The sequence below is a fragment of the Pogona vitticeps genome, chromosome 7 (assembly GCF_051106095.1).
Source record: "Pogona vitticeps strain Pit_001003342236 chromosome 7, PviZW2.1, whole genome shotgun sequence".
NCBI lineage: Eukaryota > Metazoa > Chordata > Lepidosauria > Squamata > Agamidae > Pogona > Pogona vitticeps.
The window spans coordinates 4,317,624-4,336,440 of NC_135789.1; the positions used below are offsets into that span (position 1 = coordinate 4,317,624).

The 18,817-nt window shown below is 45.9% G+C and overlaps 2 protein-coding genes and 1 long non-coding RNA gene across 6 annotated transcripts in view; 2 read left to right on the forward strand and 1 right to left on the reverse strand.

Moving 5' to 3' along the window:
- The window catches only part of LOC110073274 (tyrosine-protein phosphatase non-receptor type 11), a 37,511-nt gene extending 36,927 nt beyond the window's left edge, over positions 1–584 (forward strand). For all 3 annotated transcript variants that reach the window (XM_078379249.1, XM_078379248.1, XM_072977603.2), the window contains one exon: positions 238–584. The gene's annotated coding sequence lies outside the window, so the exon portion shown is untranslated. The remainder of the gene's footprint in view (positions 1–237) is intronic.
- On the reverse strand, positions 314–8,545 carry RNF223 (ring finger protein 223). Its single transcript, XM_072977605.2, has 2 exons — positions 8,423–8,545; positions 314–2,749 (listed from the first exon to the last, which is right to left on the reverse strand). Exon 2 carries the CDS (start codon positions 2,739–2,741, stop codon positions 1,860–1,862), a length of 882 nt encoding a protein of 293 aa, XP_072833706.2. The 5' UTR covers positions 2,742–2,749; positions 8,423–8,545; the 3' UTR covers positions 314–1,859.
- The window catches only part of LOC140701630 (uncharacterized), a 42,610-nt gene continuing 27,698 nt past the window's right edge, over positions 3,906–18,817 (forward strand). Inside the window, exons 1-2 of one of the 2 annotated variants that reach the window (XR_013538059.1) lie at positions 3,906–4,039; positions 18,058–18,204. This is a non-coding gene — a long non-coding RNA (uncharacterized LOC140701630). Of the gene's footprint in view, positions 4,040–12,505; positions 18,205–18,817 lie in introns of those variants that run through there. The other variant, XR_013538058.1, reaches the window with a different exon arrangement.

Sequence of the window (18,817 nt, forward strand, 5' to 3'; positions counted from 1 at the left end):
TTAATCTATCCTTCCTTCCTTCCTTCCTTCCTTCCTTCCTTCCTTCCTTCCTTCCTTCCACCCATCCATCATTAGTCCTTCCTCCCTCCCTCTGATATTTAAAATAAAATAATTATAAATGGCAGGTTTGAAATAAGGTTAAAAAAAGCTTGACTAACTCTGACATCAATGGACTTAGCAATTCTACCTTTCACCTTCTGATATTAATACCCAGTTCTGTCTTTGACTCTCCTTCAGGATCCATCGAGGGGTTACAGCCGTACCTTTGCAAGAACCTGCCCTTTACCACGCATTGCTTGTTTTGTCGCCAGGCCTGGCTGTCCTCAAGTGCATCTTGGATTCTACCCAGAAAAAAAAGGAAGCTCCAAAAAATTTTATAAGCTGCCTGTCATTGAAGTGGACGATCCGCTCTTCAGGGACAAAATGTGGCCTAATTTACTCAGGAGAAAGAGAGGAGAAAAAGCTGCTGATCCAACCTTGTATGGATTGCCTGGAGCTGATCTGGAAGTGCCTCTAGATGTTTATGGATCTTGTTTTACTTTGTTTCATTTATATATATATATAAAGCACAGTAAGTTAACAAATGCCTTTTTCTTGCTGTTGTTAAAAAGATGCTTAAAAAGCAAAGAAACAAAAGAGAAACGAGTGTGGTGTTGTGAACGAACACTAAATCTGGGAGTGGAAGAAGCAGACTCTCTGACACCATTGGGTCCCTCTCTGACCAGAGAAGCTGCACTCCTCGAAATTCCCTCTTTCAGCCCGCTACGGAAGGACCCCTTGCCCCTCTCCTTCACAAACTCATCCCCTAATCCTTCCACTCTTTCCAGCTAAGTCTTGTTCCATCTTCCCAGTCTCCTCCGCAAGGTGGAACCCAGGAGAAGCCCACCAAACCGGGATGGGGAGAAGACCACCACACAACCCCATTTATATAAAACTGAAATGTTTATTAACGCATATAAAATTAAATAGATCCTTTGTTTTTCCTCCAAGGTTGAGAGTCACACAAAAGCGTCGGTCAGAGCGGCGGAGCGGAATCGGTCTGTTGAAACAGGCGTCGGTCTTTGTTCCCGAGGTACAGTCCTTTCCACATAAATGCTCACTTGGGTCTTTGGCCCACAAGGACAATGTCAATGGGCGGCCATGGTTTTCTTCTGGCCTTGCTTTTTCCAAAAGGTGTGTGTTCTCTGTGGCTTGGAGGGGCAAAATGGGCTGTGGGATCCATTAAACCCTTCGGGCACCCAGAAGGGATGGGGAGAGGGTGTGGGATGAAGAACGGTTCTGTTTTTGGTGATGTGGTCAAAAAAGGAGCAGCACAAACGTGAGAAGTGAAAATATGGAAGAGTGGCCGGCAAAACCGTGGCCTGTGCTTATACGTTGTGGCTCCCCCTGGCATCGGCTCAGTTGCAGCTCGATAGCCTTCTAGCTTTGTCACCTCGGGCTTGAATCTGTTCTTCCGAGCTCTTGGATGGAGGCCTTTCCCATCATCTGCGATATGATCTTGAAATAAAAAAGTATAATACAACTAAAGAAGTGCTTGGAAATTGGCTCTACAGGTGCTTTTCCTGGTGAGCAGGCGTTCATCTCTTCTTAAGATGGGAAGCATGCCCTGGCTGTGGGATGATGGGATCTGTAGTCCAAAAAACCTTTCCCATCTCTGTGGTCCCTTCACAGTTGGGTTCTATGCAGTGGATCCTGGTGAACTTGCTCCAGCTTATGCCCAAAAGTTAGGTTGCCTTCTGGAGCAATATAAAGGGGCTGGTTGGGCTTCAGAACTCTGGACAGTTCCTTGAGGGACCCACCAGCCTTTTACTGGTTCTATGCTTGCACCCCAGGGTGGTGGTGGCAGTGGTAGAGGTGGCTCATTCTATAGGGCCAACGGGGCGCACCGTTGGGGCTGGGGTAGTCAGATGGTGATATGTCACATAGTTCGGCTTGGTATACGTGTGGGTGAAGCAACGGAAGTTGCCTGTCTTCATCGCGCAGTGAACTGGCCATAGGATGATACAGAAGAGGATGATGATCAAAACCGAGAGCAAGAGCACACGCTTCCAGTCATCACACATATCACAGCGCGCGAGCCTGGCCATAAAGGTTTCAGGAGGCATCTCCGGGACTTCGGGTTTGCTGGGGGCAACGTCGATGCTGACGTAATTGTCGGCCGTTTCTGGATCCGACGACTGCCGACAGCAGAGTTTGGTGCCTTCCATCCAGAGCATCTTCTCTCGTTGGAACTCCGGGGGCAGGGTGGCCAGAAGGTCCGTGCTGGTCTGGAGACCCGGTGGCCCTTCGTGGGGGATCTCTGTGACCTGCCTGCAGAATGGGCACGGGAGCTCGTCTTCGACGTGATTCGGAGGGCGCGCGGCGGTCAAGCGAGCCAGACACTCCAAGCAGAAGGTATGGTTGCACTGGAGAACCTTGGGCGTCTTGAAAAGGTTGTCATACGTATTGAAGCAGATGGAGCACTCGATGGGAGAGGTGGGCCGGTCCGTCGGAGAGCCGAGCCTGGTCTTTCCGTCCACCGGGGAGCAGACGGGGCAACGGCTAGGCGAAGAAAGAGGGGAGCGGAGCGGTGAAGACACCGGGGAGCACACACTGGGCCGGCCTTCCGAACCAGGGGAAGTGATCACGATGGGGCTGAGAGGGATCGGGATCTCGTGGGGCGCAGCTGGAACAGGGCTGGTGGGGCTCATGGGAGGCGACTCGGGCACTTCCGTGTGCCATATTTGGGTGAAGCAGGACATGACCGAACCTGTGGAGACACAAAACAAGAGAAAGTGAGGGCATGAGTAACAGTGTAGTTTTATGGGTTTTTTTATGTTTATGTTTTCAGCCTGATCTTAACCACCGTTGGCTGCCGTTCATTCCACCACCACCCGTCACCACTAAAGCAGGGGAGGTAAGAGAACAGCCACCAAAATAAAAGCATTCAAAACAAAACAAAAAGCTAAACACATACCCCAGCCGGTGCTTCTCCTAAGCTGGGAGGAGAGGAGAGTTGCAGTCTCCATGAAACCCGTAAGGGATCTCTCGAAAGGAGATTATATTCCCTGATCAGTGGTGGCGGGCAGTGGTGGGCAGCCGGGCACGCGCCTAAGACAGACAGACAGACAGACAAGCCCATTGAATGGACGCGGCATTGGTGACAAGTCGGGAAATCCAAACACATTTCTTAACTCGCTATTTGTAACATCTCTCTTTTTAAAATCTTGGTTTTCCTTCACTCACTAAGACAAATACACCTGCTTTTATCCTAACGACAGACCTGCAGTGTAGATCAGGGAGAGAGAGCAACCAGCTGAAATCATGGATTGCGCAGGGATTTGAACCTTAGCCTCCCCTCTCCTAGTTCAGCTTACGACCTACTGTATCATGAAGCCTCTTTGTGTGTCTCTGGTGAATTTCAGAGGTGTGTCTGTTTGCTGGCCACGTTCTCCCACGAGTTCTGGGAGAGAGAGTTCAAAAACCACAACCAGGAACACCTCGAGTCAATTTCGACAGGGCTGGGGCCATCTCAGCCAAGTTCCTCCGAGCCTGCAGTTAAAAAGCATTGATGTGCATCGACCCGGCGAACCAGTGGAACCCGTTTCTGGAGTGAGGCCGAGCTGCAGAATTCAAATTTAATCAGAAAGGCTGAGTCAACCTTGTGAGATGCAGGCAGAATACGTGCTCTGGTTGGGATGTAGCATCAGGACTTTAGAGTAATCCCCACCTGTCTCCCTGTTATCCATCTAAGTGATACAGAGTCATAAGCTAATTCTAGGGTGAAGGTGCAGGCAGGCAATCACATCCTAGTTCGTAATCTCCAGCAACAAGAATATTTACTCATCCGAGTCAAGTCTGGGTGGAAATTAATTGAAGGACTTCAGCGCAGTGGGCAGCTTGACCACCGTGTGAACCCCTTAGCCTTGGCCTTCTCCATGGCTCTTTGCTTTTATAACTCACGATGGAGCTTCTCTATCCCGTTGCATTCTACCTCTGATTGAGAACTTGGAACAGGCTCTTGGTTGGACCACAACATCCAGAATTCTGGGATTTAGAGGTCAGAAAAGTGAAGTTTCTGAGATCTGTTTTGCTTTCCTAGTGCTAATTGGTCTAATTCAACTTCTTAATATCCCCATCAAATGTCTCCTGATCTTTCTTTCCATGGGATCTCAAAGGTCATCCATTCCAGCCGTCTTTCATTATGGGGGAATCTTCTCCTATGCTGTCCCTTATCAGGTGACCATTTGCCTTCTCCTTAAAATCCTTTGTAATGGAAAAAGCAGTCTTTCCTGCATCTGAACAATTTGGGATCACGTGTTAATGTTTACTTCCCTCCTTTTTGTAATTTGAGCCCCCTTGGGCAACAGGGAACAGATCCAGCCTTTCCAGTGGTTGAAGGTGACAAATGGTAACCGTGACGCTCCCTTGGAACAGCCTACTCTCTGTGCATGTGCAAAAGTCACAGTTCTGGCCCAGTCTCCTTTTAATCAATGAGTCATTCCCAGAAAGGTGACTCGTACAGAGTTGCAACAGAGCGGCTCCTTGATGACACAGGACTGGGCCACACCTGCGCATGGGGATAGATTGGATAACTCAGTCACCCTGGACACAGAAAGAGGTGGTGCGATTTTTGTCACCCTTCCCTGAACCCAGAGTAGGATTGGAAGACGGCAACGTCTGGGCTGCGAGGTCGGAAGATCAGCAGTTCGAATCCACATGGAGCTCCCGTCGCTCGTCCCAGCTCCTGCCAACCTAGCCGTTCGAAAGCATGTAAAAATGCGAGTCGATAAATAGGGACCACCATGGTGGGAAGGTGACGGCGTTCTGTGTCTAGTCGTGCTGGCCACATGACCACGGAAGATTGTCTTCGGACAAACGCTGGCTCTACGGCTTGGAGACGGGGATGAGCACCGCGCCCTAGAGTCGGACACGACTGGACTCAATGTTAAAGGGAACCTTTACCTTAAGTTCTATGGGAATCAGTAACAGACTTTAATTAGAAAGGAGCCAGGGAGACCAGGGTTCAAGTGCCACGTCCACCATGAATCTCACTGGGTAAACTTGGGGCAGCCACCCTCTCATAGGCTCACCCACCCTGCAGGGTTGTTGAGAGGATGTAAAGCATTATTTGTTTCAGAGAGAGGAATGTAGACATTCTCTCATGCTCCTCATCGAAGTCTCTAAGCGTTTTGTTTCCGTAACCTTTTTGATATCTTCTGCTGCTGCTTTGGCAACCAACACTCTTTCCATCGATATTTTTAGCTTTGAAGCCGACTGGTGTTTTTTTTCTTTCTTTCTTTAAAGCAAAATATCTTTCACCAATCAGCAAACTACGAAAGTCATTTCCACCTCTTGTCACTTCAGGTGATCTATCCATTTCGATCTCGTTCCTCGGCAGGTGTCAGCCTGCATTCCTCCACCTGACAGGCACCAGCATGCCTCTGAGTGAGCCCGCCTCCGCCCTCACGTCAACATCCTCCCTGGCGCTTGATCTCATGCCATTGCCATGCGAGAAGATGATTAAATGACCAAGAGCCAGGATGCCTCCAAACGTTGGGAGGGGTGGAGCCATAACAGAAAATCTGTTGCTCACAGATATGTTCCCAAAAGTCACCTCCTTTCCACCACCACCCCCCCAGGAGAAATTCCAGGAACACCTGAACCATCTCTCAGTGTTTATCTATCTTATTTTATTTTGGTTCAAAGTTTGCCATCACGCCAAAAGATGCCCGCTCGGTTGTCTTAGGGAGTTACTACTGGGAGAAAACGCTTCTTTGTAGATAACTGTTGTTTTCTGCTGTGATTTCTAACTTACGGCAAGCTCCTAATAGGGTGTTCAAATTGGTGCCACTCGCCATGACTGGCTGAGTGGGGATTCGAACCCAGGTCTCCTAAATGCAACTCCATCGCTCTATCCACTATGCTACACTCACTCATGAGGTCCTTTATAAACAGACTTTTCCATTTTGATACCGTGGCCTCTTTCCTAACCAAAAATGGCTTGTCGGCACTTTACAGTTACAGCGGGTGGATACTGCTTTAATTGCTGTGGCTGCCTCCCAAAGAGTCCTGGAGTCGGTCATGTAGGGCAATGGCCCCAACCTTGGGCCTCCAGATGTTCTTGGACTTCCAGAAATCCTGGCCAGCAGAGATGGTGGTGAAGGCTTCTGGGAGTTGTAGTCCAAGAACATCTGGAGGCCCAAGGTTGGGGACCACTGATGTAGGGGGAAAGCATCATATCCTTTGCTAAAGAGATCTAACGCTCTCCCTTGAATGACAGCCAAGAAAAAGAACAGCTTCACTGAACTACAACTCCCATGATTCCGTGGGATGAACCCATGCAGTCAAAATGATCCCAGGCTACTAGAACTGGGTGGTCGTTTAGGCAAGGTCAGCATCACTTGTCTTAGATAGCTGCGGCTAACGGACGAGATCGAGATGTCGGAGCGCATCTCAGCTATGCAGTTGGCAAGCGAGATGGGTTCCCGGACTCGTAAATTAGCTGCAATTATCTGCATCGTGTTTCGCGCGGCTTATGCAAAGATTGATAGGGTTCTGGCTCGGTCACTCTTTGAAATTAGATTATTTGAAGGAATTTTCTCCTGCCACACAGCCCTTAATCTGAGAACCAGCTTTCTGAACCACTTCTAAAGTACATCATGGCAGGAGACATGGTCTTCTCCCCATCATGAGAAACTAATTTCTTGCTTTTATTTATTTATTTATTTATTTATTTATTGGATTTATATACCGCCCCATAGCGCTACAAGCACTCTCCGGGCGGTTTACAATTTTAATTATAAAGGCTACACATTGCCCCCCCAGCAAGCTGGGTACTCATTTTACCGACCTCGGAAGGATGGAAGGCTGAGTCAACCTTGAGCCGGCTACCTGGGATTTGAACCCCAGGTCGTGAGCACAGTTTTAGCTGCAGTACAGCGTTTTAACCACTGCGCCACGAGGCTCTTTTATGCTTTCTAATGCAAGCTTTAAACTCTGTGCTTTTTAATATAGGCGTTTGCTGATGAAGTTGAAACTGGCTAAGGTTTTTCTTTCACCCCCCAACGGTAACTTTCAGACTGTTACTACCGGATATCCTCTTGAGTGGCGGTTTGTTTTATCACAATTTTGTTATCTTATAATAACCTATTATTTTTGTGATCCTTTGAATTGCCTTGGAGGTGGCGTATTAGGAACAGATGAATCTGTCAGTTCCACTTCCTCGCACATTTCAGTTTTAAAGTCTTTTCATCAAATTTATGAAGCGCTTTGTGGCTTTTGGCGAGTTCTGATAAAAAATGAACTACAGCAAAATTCTCCACCTTGTGCACGGGACAAATTCCATAGGTGTAGCTATTCCCTGAGTGCTCACTGGAAGGACAGATCCTGAAGCTACAGGATCCAATACTTTGGCCATCTCACGAGAGGAGAAGACTCCCTGGAAAAGACACTGATGTTGGGAAAGTGTGAAGGCAAGAGGAGAAGGGGACGACAGAGGACGAGATGGTTGGACAGGGTCACCAAAGCGACCAACATGAATTTGACCCAACTCCGGGAGGCAGTGGAAGACAGGAGGGCCTGGCATGCTCTGGTCCATGGGGTTACGAAGAGTTGGACACTACTTAATGACTAAACAACAAGCTATTCCAAGTCTGAAAAATACCTATGCAGGTCTTAAAGATGAGGAGCCTGTCATGGGGGAAGCAGTAATCTGAACTCGGGGCCGTCACCACTGAGTCTCAAAGCAAAGTTTTCTGAGCTAAATGCTGAAGCCTAAATCAGATTATTAGAATAATCGAACAAAAGCCAGGGAATTTACAAAAGCGTCTCCTTTTAGGTCTGTTCTGGTTAGGATCTACATCACCTTAGTCTCCTGCCTTTTTATGCACCTCTGTCAACTTCATTTGCTTCCAGATTAAAAAAAATTTTAAATGTGAAGTTCTTTCCATCAAATTTATAAAAAACGTGTGGGAGTTTTGAAACGTTCCATATCTGAAAGCAAGAATCAAACAGAAGCGCACCCACCCACACACCAATGGTGTATAAATAGTTAGCTTTAAAAAGTGATGTAGAATGCTCATTCTCGATTCCCACCTTAGCAAAATGCCGGAAGAAGGAAGAAATTTGCCAAGGTTTTGCAAGGTGGTTTTGATACCAGCAAACGATTCCTACATTCCTGGCCAGAGAACGGTGGAGTGACCAAGCCCCTTGGGACAGCTCTGTGGCAGAGCCAGGACGTGGACCACCGCATTCAGGCAACACTCTGTGCCATTCAGAGAGACACCTTCCTGGTGGATCGTGTCCCATAAACTAGATGAAAGCTTTGAATCCCTACCTTCTTCCCCCAGTTCTGGAACTCCCTTTCGCAAACTTGAAGAAACGTGGAAGACTCAAAAGAAAATGTGATTGGGGGGGGGGGGTGAACAAAAAGTTATCTTACCTTATAGATTTTTAGCAGTAGAAAATCATCTTCCACTCTGTCTTATCCCCGAAGGCCTGTTCTGCTGGACGCCGTTCCTAAGTGGATGCAGCTTATGTTTACGGCATGAGCCACTTTGAGCTGATATTTCTCCTGGTGCCTCCTCAAACGACACTGTTTACATCACTGGCATAGAGGCAATTGCTCCAGGACCTTTTATACTTCTGGTCTGACAGGTGTTTCCTCAACCTTACCTGTCTCTCCGAGAATGTCCAGGCGAGGCTTCCCATTGGCTGCCTGTCTGGCTCTCCAAGGAGAGGGCGTGGCTTCTGGTGTTGACAAACAGGACTGGCTCGGGCAGCTTTCCAACAGATGTAGAACAAAGTTCTGGGCAACCCTGCCCTTTTCTCCGTAGCTGGTCCTTTTAAGAGATCTAAGGCACAGACTTGAATTTTCCTGTTTCAAGCAGCTTAGAGCAGATCTCCTGTGGATATTTTTTTGTAGGGCAAGGGGAAAGACAGAAGGCCGTTTCTGTCAGTGTGAGCCCTGTGTGTGCGAGTGTGTGCTCTTGTTAATGAATGAACGAGAACCCAACCACAAAGATAACACTGATGGGGGCTGAGCTGGCAGAGCCTGATCGGGGAGAAGATCTAGAGATGGCTGTTGGTAGTTTGATGCAGATGTTGACCCAGAGGGTAGCTTCTATAAAAAATTTTTAAAAAGGAAGTTCCATATTGGGCATCATTAGAATCAAAAATAGAATTTGCAATATTGTGGCATCCCTGAGAAATCCATGTTGAGAGGACCTCTAGAAATACTGGATTCATTTATGGTCACCACACCTCCAAAGTCATATGGTGGTGGTTGTGTGCTGTTAAGTTGTTTCTGCTTTATGGTGACCCTAAGAACAAGTGACCTTCACGAGGTCCTGCCATTCGCCACGCTGCTTAGTTCTTGCAAACTCAAGACCTTTGTTGCATCAGTCCATCTTGTGTTGGGTCTTCTTCTTTTCCTGTTGGCTTCAACTTTGCCTAGTATTATCGTCTCTTCTAAGGAGATTTGCTGATGCGAGGAGCAGATTTTGCAGAGCTGGGAAAGAAACAAAAAGGGCAACCAACGTGATTCAGGAGCAAGAGATCAGCTGATGAAAAGTGACAACATTATTTGGGGCTGCTGAACCTAAGCAGGAAAATAAACCAAGCAAAGGGAGACATGATGGAAGTATATATGCATGGCAATGAGAAAGTGGCTAGATTTTGCCTGTCTTTTATAATACTGGAACTTCCAGTCATGCCAACTGAAGCTAAACACTGAGATTTTCAGACTGGATAAACAGAGGGACTCTTCTTCACTCAGTGGAGATACAGCCTGTAGAACTCATTGCTACAAGATGGAATGAGGGTTGCCAATTTGGATGGCTTTAAAAGAGAATCAGTTTAATTCATGGGTGAGGACCATCAGTGGGCTACTCATCAGGATGGCAATATGTGACCTCCAATATTGGTGGCAATGCGCCTTGGTGTGTCATTTGCAGGATATGTGCGATGGAAGGTGCAGTGTTAGCTGTTTGATAAATGCACACATCCTCAGAGGTCAGCACTCATTGGCATGTACTAGCTCTAGAATTAGTCAAGCAACGGACGAACCAATCCAATTGTACTCATTCCAATTACATGGTGACTCCAGTTTCAGAGGGGCTGTGAATCCACTCCAAGATTTTCATTTTCATTTTACAGAGTTCTCCAAAGGTGCTGAACCCAGTCCCCAAAATAGGTCCAGCACTTCAGATAACCTTTGTAAGGTACTGAGTAAAACCTGAAGCAGATTCACGCCCACTCCTGAAACTGGAATTGCTTGGATAATGCTTGTTAGTGGATTTCCATGATGTCTGCCTCTTCCTTCTAATGAACAATGCTAGGAAGTGAGCCTGGAATCCGCTGCGTGCAAAGAAGTGATCTATCACTAATCTACAGCCCCTTCCCAAGACTTTTCAACCATATCTTCAGAGCACATAAGGACTAGAAACTTGTACAGTATTATTATTTCTTAAGAACGCTGCGATTTTCCCCAAGAAGACTAGCAACCTTATCTTTGAAAACAGAAATGGAGATGGCTTTAATATGCAAATATTTTGAAACTGTAGATTCCTGCTTCTTGCTCAGCACAGCGACGTCTCCGTATTTCTGCCTTCTGTCCTTGTTGTGTTCCTCACACATCACAAACACCCTGAGATTTCTAGGATTAATTGTCAGGAAGCGGAAACAAGGGAAGACTTCATTAAAGTTCCTTACACTTTTATAATAGCTGTTAATAAATCTCCTCTTTTGTCGGTGCGTATCGCTCGCACTCGGAGCACTGGGCTTTGCAAATGGCTTGCAAAACACCCATTTATGTACTTCTGCCTGGTGTCAACAGCATCTGCATAAACACCTTGGTGCTTCCGAGGCAAAACCGTGAATGAATGCTAGAGGAATCGGCCGACTCGCATGCACGGAGATGTAGAGAGGTTGCTTTTAGCGTTTAATGGGTCCAGATGGACCACGATTAAGGCTAGCAGAGGCTGAGGATGCAGGTGCAAACCTTTTTTTTCTAAGCTAGTGCTTCTGGGGTGGCTAGACTATAAATCCCATCATCCCCCAGCAGCCTAGCTGAAACAGTGCTGGCCGGAAAGAAAAGAGGGGATGCGTCTTGAACGTTGGCCTGGGTGGCTTGTTCCTGCTCACACAGCCAGGAATTCGGGAGGCTGAATCAGCACATCCACCGCGAACCCGTTGCTCAAGATGAGACAGCTCTCAGCCTCGCCTCCCTCCGCTTAATTTGGGCAAGGGCCAGGGTTTGCGTCTGCCACTCCGGCTCCTCGCTGGAACCCTCTCCATTTCCTGCCATCAGCCTGAAGAGCTTGACGAGGATTATTATGTAACCCTCCGAGCGAGCGAGCGCCAAGGAGAGGAGCAAGAGGCATGAGATCACCTGGAAGTTAGAGCCAGATGACTGCCTGAGTCACGCCTTCCTTTCCCAATTTCTGGAATAGCAACCATTCTCTGAGTGTTAAAACGCCAGATCGCCAAGTCCTTTTCCCACGCAATTACCGGTCAGGAGGCAATGACCGAGGTGTAAGGAAAGAGTTGTGAGTCAGATCATTGCTCCATTGAAGTCTTATATTGGCTACTCTGTCTGGCAGCAAGAAGGCGTGTGTCTTTTCCTGAACTGCACACCGGAATTCGATAAATCACAACTTCCCACCCAAACTGGCCTTATTCGGGCAGATCCAGAGAGATTGACCAGATTCAGTGCAGGAACAAAACAAAGCCAATTTATCATGGTTGCAGATCTGGGGGCATCTCTTCCTCCATGAGGCATGTCCAAAGCAAACTTTTTAAGGGTGTTGAGGTCACAAATTCCTGAATCTAGGTGGAAAAATTTGCAGGGGATGTAATCTCCCTTTAAGACCTAGTAGGTCTCCAAATGTCACACAAGGTCCATGCAAAAAAAACAAATCAAAACTATAGTGCTTTTGATATTTGGAGGCCCGGGCTGTGCAAGTTTACACATTTGTTCAGATCTTGGAACAAGATGGAGAAAAATAATTGGTCTGGACTTAGTCAAAATATGTAAAAGGAAGGCACAAGTTGGTCTCCAAACCAAAGTGGGGGGTCCCAGTCCTCACCTTCCACCGACCCCCTCCACCTGACTCTCAATAGCCCCTTAACAAGGACTGAGAATCTGGAGGTGACAGAGAACCAACGATCAAGGGGCAGCATGGAGTCTGTTGAAAGTGGGCCTGGCTGCCCTGGAACCCTGAACCAGGCCTGCGAACACCCACGAAGGGGCAAGGAAGAATGGCCAACTGATTGTTGCATCTAAAGCTTTGCTCGAGCATTCCATATATGGCTTTTAAGTTCTCAAGAGTGGGAAAATGCACTCTTTACATGCTCGGACACGCTCATGCTTGCCAAAGCTCCACTTCCCATAAAGCCTTCACTTTCCTCCCCCCATCAGCCTCCCTACGTCCCTGCTCCCCAAGACAAGACTTTAGAAAGAAGCCCTTGGCCAAATATCTTCCGCATTGGGACACGGCCCAGACTTCTCTGGTGTCTGAAGACGACCATCCCTCGCTGGTTTTATACGGGGCAAAGGCAGCCATCTGATGAACCCGAAGGCAGCCGCCCAGAGCCTCGTGGGGCTGGGGAGAACCCACGTTAATGGCTTACCTGAGGTATGGAGGGAATGACGACTCACGAGCCCACGGCCTGCGCAATCAAGCAAACAGAGCCCGGAGCAATGGAAGAGTCACGGCTGCTGTTTAATGAGCACCAATTAGTCAGCGAGACTCATTAGCAAGCCACAGTCTGGGGAGTGCAAGAGGCTGCCAGCCCTGAGATCCACTGAATTAGCCATGTGGCTATTCGCAAATCCAAAGGATGGCTAGCCTGCCTTTCCCATATTTTTTTCATCACCTGAGCTTCAGCGACAGACAGGCGGAAACGAGCGCGGTCTCCACCAACTGCTTCTGTCTTCCAGTCAAAGCTTTTAGCCCAAATTTGCCCATATTTATTCCTTTGGGGAAAGTGGCAGGAATCATAACCAGAGTTTGAAATACAGTATATACTTGCCTGGACAGCTTCGTTGGTAGCAATGATTTGGGGGGTGGGTGGGATTTGAGATGTTATCATTCAAAACACTAAAGGTTTCCAACTTGTGGCTTAGATTGAGTGTGGAAAAATGAGTTACAGGGAAGAAGTTATGTATAATTAGTTGCTTTTTCAACAAGGCTATAACTAAGTTACATAACTAACTCCGCTCCTTTTGCAATGTTATTTTTAATTACTTCTATAGTCATAGCCATACTGGATAAACTGATGGAAATTTGTCATTTTTTTTAAAAAAGGAACTTTTCCAAACTCTGAATGACATACAGCTTGGGAGTAATGAGTTACAAATGACACGTTAGGTGTAATTTGTTGCTTTTTACAAATTTCATCTAAGGTACATTGTAGTGGCAAGCAACAAAGGATAATTTAATTCCTTTTGCAGTGTAACAGTAATGTTTAGAGTTACTGTGTAACTATCGTTTTTAAAGTTTTACGGAGTAGCCTCCCTAAATGATGATTGTGGAATATTACGGGGTTGAAATCCTGACTGGCGCTTTCCCTCATGTTGCATTCAGATGGTGGTGGTTTGTTCAGTAATTGCAAATGAGCTATTGTAGTTACTTCTTGGAAATAGGAAAGTATGGTTAGTTTGGGCTGTAGGAGTGTATCAGTAACCAATTACTTTTTTTAAAAAGGGGGGATTTTCCAAGTTCTGGGATTAGGGAGGGACGAGAATTTCCTTTTGTTGAGGTTATTGTAAGAATGTACATCCACAAATCTTTCCATAAATTCAACTAGAAGAACTTGAGATTTAAAAAATTTGCTTATGGGAGAATGTACAATTGACAGATCTACCCATCCTGGTTTAGGGACACTGAACTTTTAAAAGGGATGGCGTTGGACCCCTATATATTCAGCCATATCTGAATTAGCGTTGTCCCTTCTTTTTCGCTTGCCAGCCTTCTCAACCTGATTTTAGGCAAACAGACAGGTGTAAATAAAAACCAGCCAGTTTTGCTGATTCCTCCCCCCCTTTCTTTTTGCAAATTCCTTATCCAAAAATGAACCTCAAGACAATCTCTTCCATCCTTAGGATTCTCACCCAGCCTGTGGAAGACTTCTGTATGACTCAAAAGCTTGCTCACCGTTTTCTTGATGTCGTTCTTATTCTGTGTCGTCAAATCAGAACCGACTTACAGCAATCCTAATAGGGCTTTCAAGATAAGTGAGATATTTAAGGAGTGGCTTTACTAGTTCTGCGCCCCAGTGAGTGTTCCACGGCTGAGCAGGGATTCGAACCCTGGTCTCCAGAGTCCTAGCCCTTCCTCTGTCCCCACTGGCTTATCTTTTTGCCATTACGTCCTTTAAAAAAAAAAAGCCTTGGGTGCCTGATTTCACCCTGACCACCACCATGGATCCTCTTGATTTTAAAAAGATTTCTCGTGAGACACCGTTTTGTTGACTTCTGACCCTTAATTCCTTTTCTTGCCCCTCGAGTGAGATTTCCCTCTCCAGACAGAACATGATGGAACTGCATCAGTCAGGGCTCTGTTTGTTTTTTTCATGAGAAGGATGTGCCTCAAAAATAAAATCCAGTTTAAATTTAACTAGGGGTTCTTCGGGAGGGACAGAAAAAAAAAAAGCCTTATCTCTCTTCGGCTGAGTCCTGTGGCTGACCAGCTCCGTTCAGCCCTGAAGCAGACTCTGCCACTTTCGTCTCTTAGGAATTACAGCCTCTGTTTATAACTGCCCCGTTCCTGGAAGCAAAGCTGTAAAGATTTTTGCAGGCTACCAAGAATAAGAAGAGGAAGAAACTTTTTTAAAAAAGAAAGATTGAAGGAATAGATTCCTGGGAATAACCTCAGTATCCTGGAAGCAAAGTTACACCAGCTCCGCAGGGAAGGGCCAGCAAAAATTCTACACAGAGTTCAGAAAATTGATTCCCTTGGACTGCAACTTCTCAAATCTGATAGATTATAGTCTGAAAAATAGTTTTTTTCTGAGTTCTGCTCTTAGTTCTCCCTTAAGTTACGGCAGAAAGGAATTAATTCCTTGTACTGTAATGGCTTCTTTGTAATTAGTTGTTGTTAGCCGCCCAGTGGTATAATATACCAGATGGGCAGGATATAAATCAAACAAATCAAATCAATCAATCAATCAATCAATCAATCAATCAATCAATCAATCAATCAATCAATCAATTAATCAATAGTTGCTCCCTAGCTCTTTCCTAGCACAGGGACGCGAAGAGGGGTCCTTTTGGATCCGATGGAAAGGGGATTTAATCCAGAATTGTCACAGTGGTCACCAAGAATGCCGTTTTTGAGAACTGCCGTGATAATTGGGAGAGGGCGGAGTGTTGGGCTAGGAGTCCTGGGTTCAAATTCCGCTAGGCCAGGGAAACCCATGCCAACGGCAAACTAGGCCCCGAGTGTCTTGCTGGAGAAACCTCTTAGGGTTGCCTTAAATCCGAAACAGCAACATCACAGTTCCACTGAGGAACAACATTGTATCACTAAATTAGTTTTTTTTTAAAAAAAGTCATTAGAAGTTTCGCAATCAAAATAAAAGTACCCACAGCCGTCTTATAAGAATTAAAATGCAGCCCTTAATAAGATCTCTTAATATGTTAATCAATCTGGGGGAATGATAAAACATTAATAAGACAATAAATGTGATGAATATATGAGGACGCCGGCGCTTCATGAATAAATAAGATTATTAAAGAAGAGGAAAATATGAGAGGCAATAACTGATGGATTACGTGGGGTAATGAAGTACCGAACGGAGAGAAAGATTACAAGAGATGAAATGGGATGCTTACTAATAAAATCGTCCTTTGTGTTCCACCAAAAGCAAGCAAACAAAAAAAACATAAAGATTTACCATTCTATCTTTGGTCTATTTAGCAAGATTTTCTGGAATTTGGCATGATTATATCAGGCAATTTTAGTAATAACTGATAGAATCCGTAATATAATTCACATCACAGCTCTGTATCTCTGTTTTCGCTGCCTAAGATCAGTCCAAAGAGGCTGGAAGCAATGGGTTACAAATAACTTGCTACTTGTAATGAATTTGTTCTGCTAATAACTAATGCACAGTCTGTGGGGGTACAAATTCATTTTAATACAGCTCAGAAGGTCCCACTGTGCCCTGAAGGGGGTGCAGGAGACCATTTCCTTTTGTTCTCTGATTGGTTGTTGAAGGATAAGCATGGGCTTAATTTGCAAATCTGACTCTTAAGGCATCAATCTCTGTAGAAATCCCATGGCTGAAGGGAAAACAAATAACTTGAAGGAAATACGCATTCACTTGGATGTCTACTTTGACCCTCAGGCTGCTCTCTGGCTTTCTCTTCCCATGTTGTTGTGTTGTTGTTGTTTTTTGCCTCACAGTCATTCTTTTCCCCTTCGCATCTCAGCAGAGCAGCCAAGTTCCTAAGTGTGGGTATGTGATAAGGAAAAGCCGCTTTGCCTGGTTGCTTTAGAGATAAGCGCCTTTATGTATAAAAATTGCCGCTGTGGGTGAATTTCTTTTTTTCCTTTTTAAATAAAATAAAATAAATAAAGGAGTGGCTCTTGGTGGATTACACGAGGGAGAGGACGTGTCATGGGAATGCCACCCAAGTTGTGCATGGGCCCAATGGCTGATGGAGATTTAGAGAAGGAAAGAGGGTCATGGTCCAGTCTTGGCCGGTCAAACTCTCTTTTAGATAGCCATCATTCCGGGAAAACTGCCCCGGACAAGGATTGTGGGAGCACGGAATATTGGAGATGGAAGGGGTCTGTAAGGCCACCCAGTCCAACCCCTTGCTCAAGGCAGGAATCCAGATTGGACCGAGGGTGGTCCCATTGTCTCTTGAAGGCCTCCAGGGGTTGGAGCGAGATCATGGGTTCTGTTGTCGTACTGTTCTAACAGTTAGGAAGTGTTTCCTGATATTCCACCAAAATCTGTCTTCCCGTAACTTGCGCCGATGGTTGTGTGTCCTGGACTGTGAGGTGATCCAGAAGAGGTCCTGCCCCTCATCTGAAGGGCAGCCTTTCCAGTCTTTGAAAAGCGCTCTCCTATCTTCCCTCCATCTTCTTTTCTCAGGGCTAAACAGGCCCAGTTCTTTCCGTCTTTCCTCCTAGGGGCTTGGCTCTCCAGCCCCCTGATCCTCCTTGTCGCCCTCCTCTGAACTTGTTTCAGTTTGTTGGCATCCTTCTTGAAGTGCGGTGTCCAGTACTGGATGATGATCAAATTCCTCTCACCCAGCTACAAATCCCAGCATTCGTTGGGCTAATGCTCTGGCAGTTAAAATGTGATCATCCTCTTTATAACTGTGTGGTGCTACTCTGTTCTGGAGGCTTTTTCAAGACTCTTCACACCTCCGTTTCTAGAGGAGAGAGTGCACTGGACTTTCTATAATCCCGGTTTGACATTTTGTCCCAGAGTTGAGAAAAGCCCTCAGTTCCAGTGGATGTTGGATCACCACTCCCATCCACCCTAGCTGGCAGTGTTGAAGGATAATGGGAGTTGTGATCCCACCGCATCCCAACAGCCAAATGTTCCCAGAGACAATTCTCTGACTTTGAAAGGCTAAACGGGGTGCAGATAGAGAGCAAAGGGCCGTCCTGTCATTAGAGTTTGACACTCTGATGTAGAGAACCTTCTTCTCTGTCCGTGGTGAGATAAACAAGCTCAAGAAGACTGATCCATAGGGCAAAAGAGCCAGGATACAAAGAGACAGAGTTGTTGGGGGGCCTTTGGAACTTGTGTAGACCGTTCTCTGAAAAAACTGGACTGAGTGACACCGTCGAACAAGCTACAATCAGCTCCCGCACACCCATCAGGTAAGCCAGAACTGAGCCTTGAGTACATACGGAGAAATTAAACTGCTATTAAACTTAATTTTATATGAAATCACTTGAGCATATTTGATTTTAATGGAGGCACGTTTGCCATTGTGTGCCATTTCTAATGAGGGGCAAAGCATTATCATGGAATTTCTCAAATTACTACAGATGTTGGAACACACCAGGGTTGTTATAACCTTCTGTTCCTTTCTCCCTGATATGCTAGCTTTCTATATGAAGTGATTTATGAAAAAGACTATGGAACAGCATGAGAACAGCAGCAGGGTAATCTCCTCCGTCAGAAATTATGTTATGCTAGTTATGTGTCGTCAAATCAGAACCGACTTACAGCGATCCTAACAGGGTTTTCAAGGTAAGTGAAATATTTAAGGAATGGTGTTTTTTTTAGTTCTACACCCCCAGTGAGCTTCCATGGGTGAGCAGGGATTCGAACCCAGGACTCCTGAGTCTGAAGCCATCACTCTATGCACTGCAGGACACTAGGCATCAGAAATATAGATATTCCAGTATTCTCACTTCCTTCCGTGTAAGCACATGTGTTGGATTTGGAAGAGCTTTACTTTAATTGATAACCTTCTGGTGATATTTGCATAAGGAGCAAAGGACTCTGTCTTAGAACCTGACATTTTCATAAAGCCATCTTCCGTGATGGAGCCCGAACGGTGCCCTGACCTTTGGTAATAAATAATTATGTCTCGTAGCAAGACGTACATGGAAAACATCATATATGTTTATAGCATAATATTAAAAAAAGAGACCTAACACGTCAGCATCGTCTTCCTTCACCTTCCCTTGAAAACATAGGCGTTGACAAGGTAGCTGTTGTCACATATATTGCGTAACTTAAAAAACAAATAGAAGACAATTCAAAGCATACCAGGTTTGAATTGGGTTTGTTTGTGTCTAGTCAATATCTGAAACCAGTTTCAGGCCCAAACTGTTCCTTCCTGTAAACCTGTGTCTAG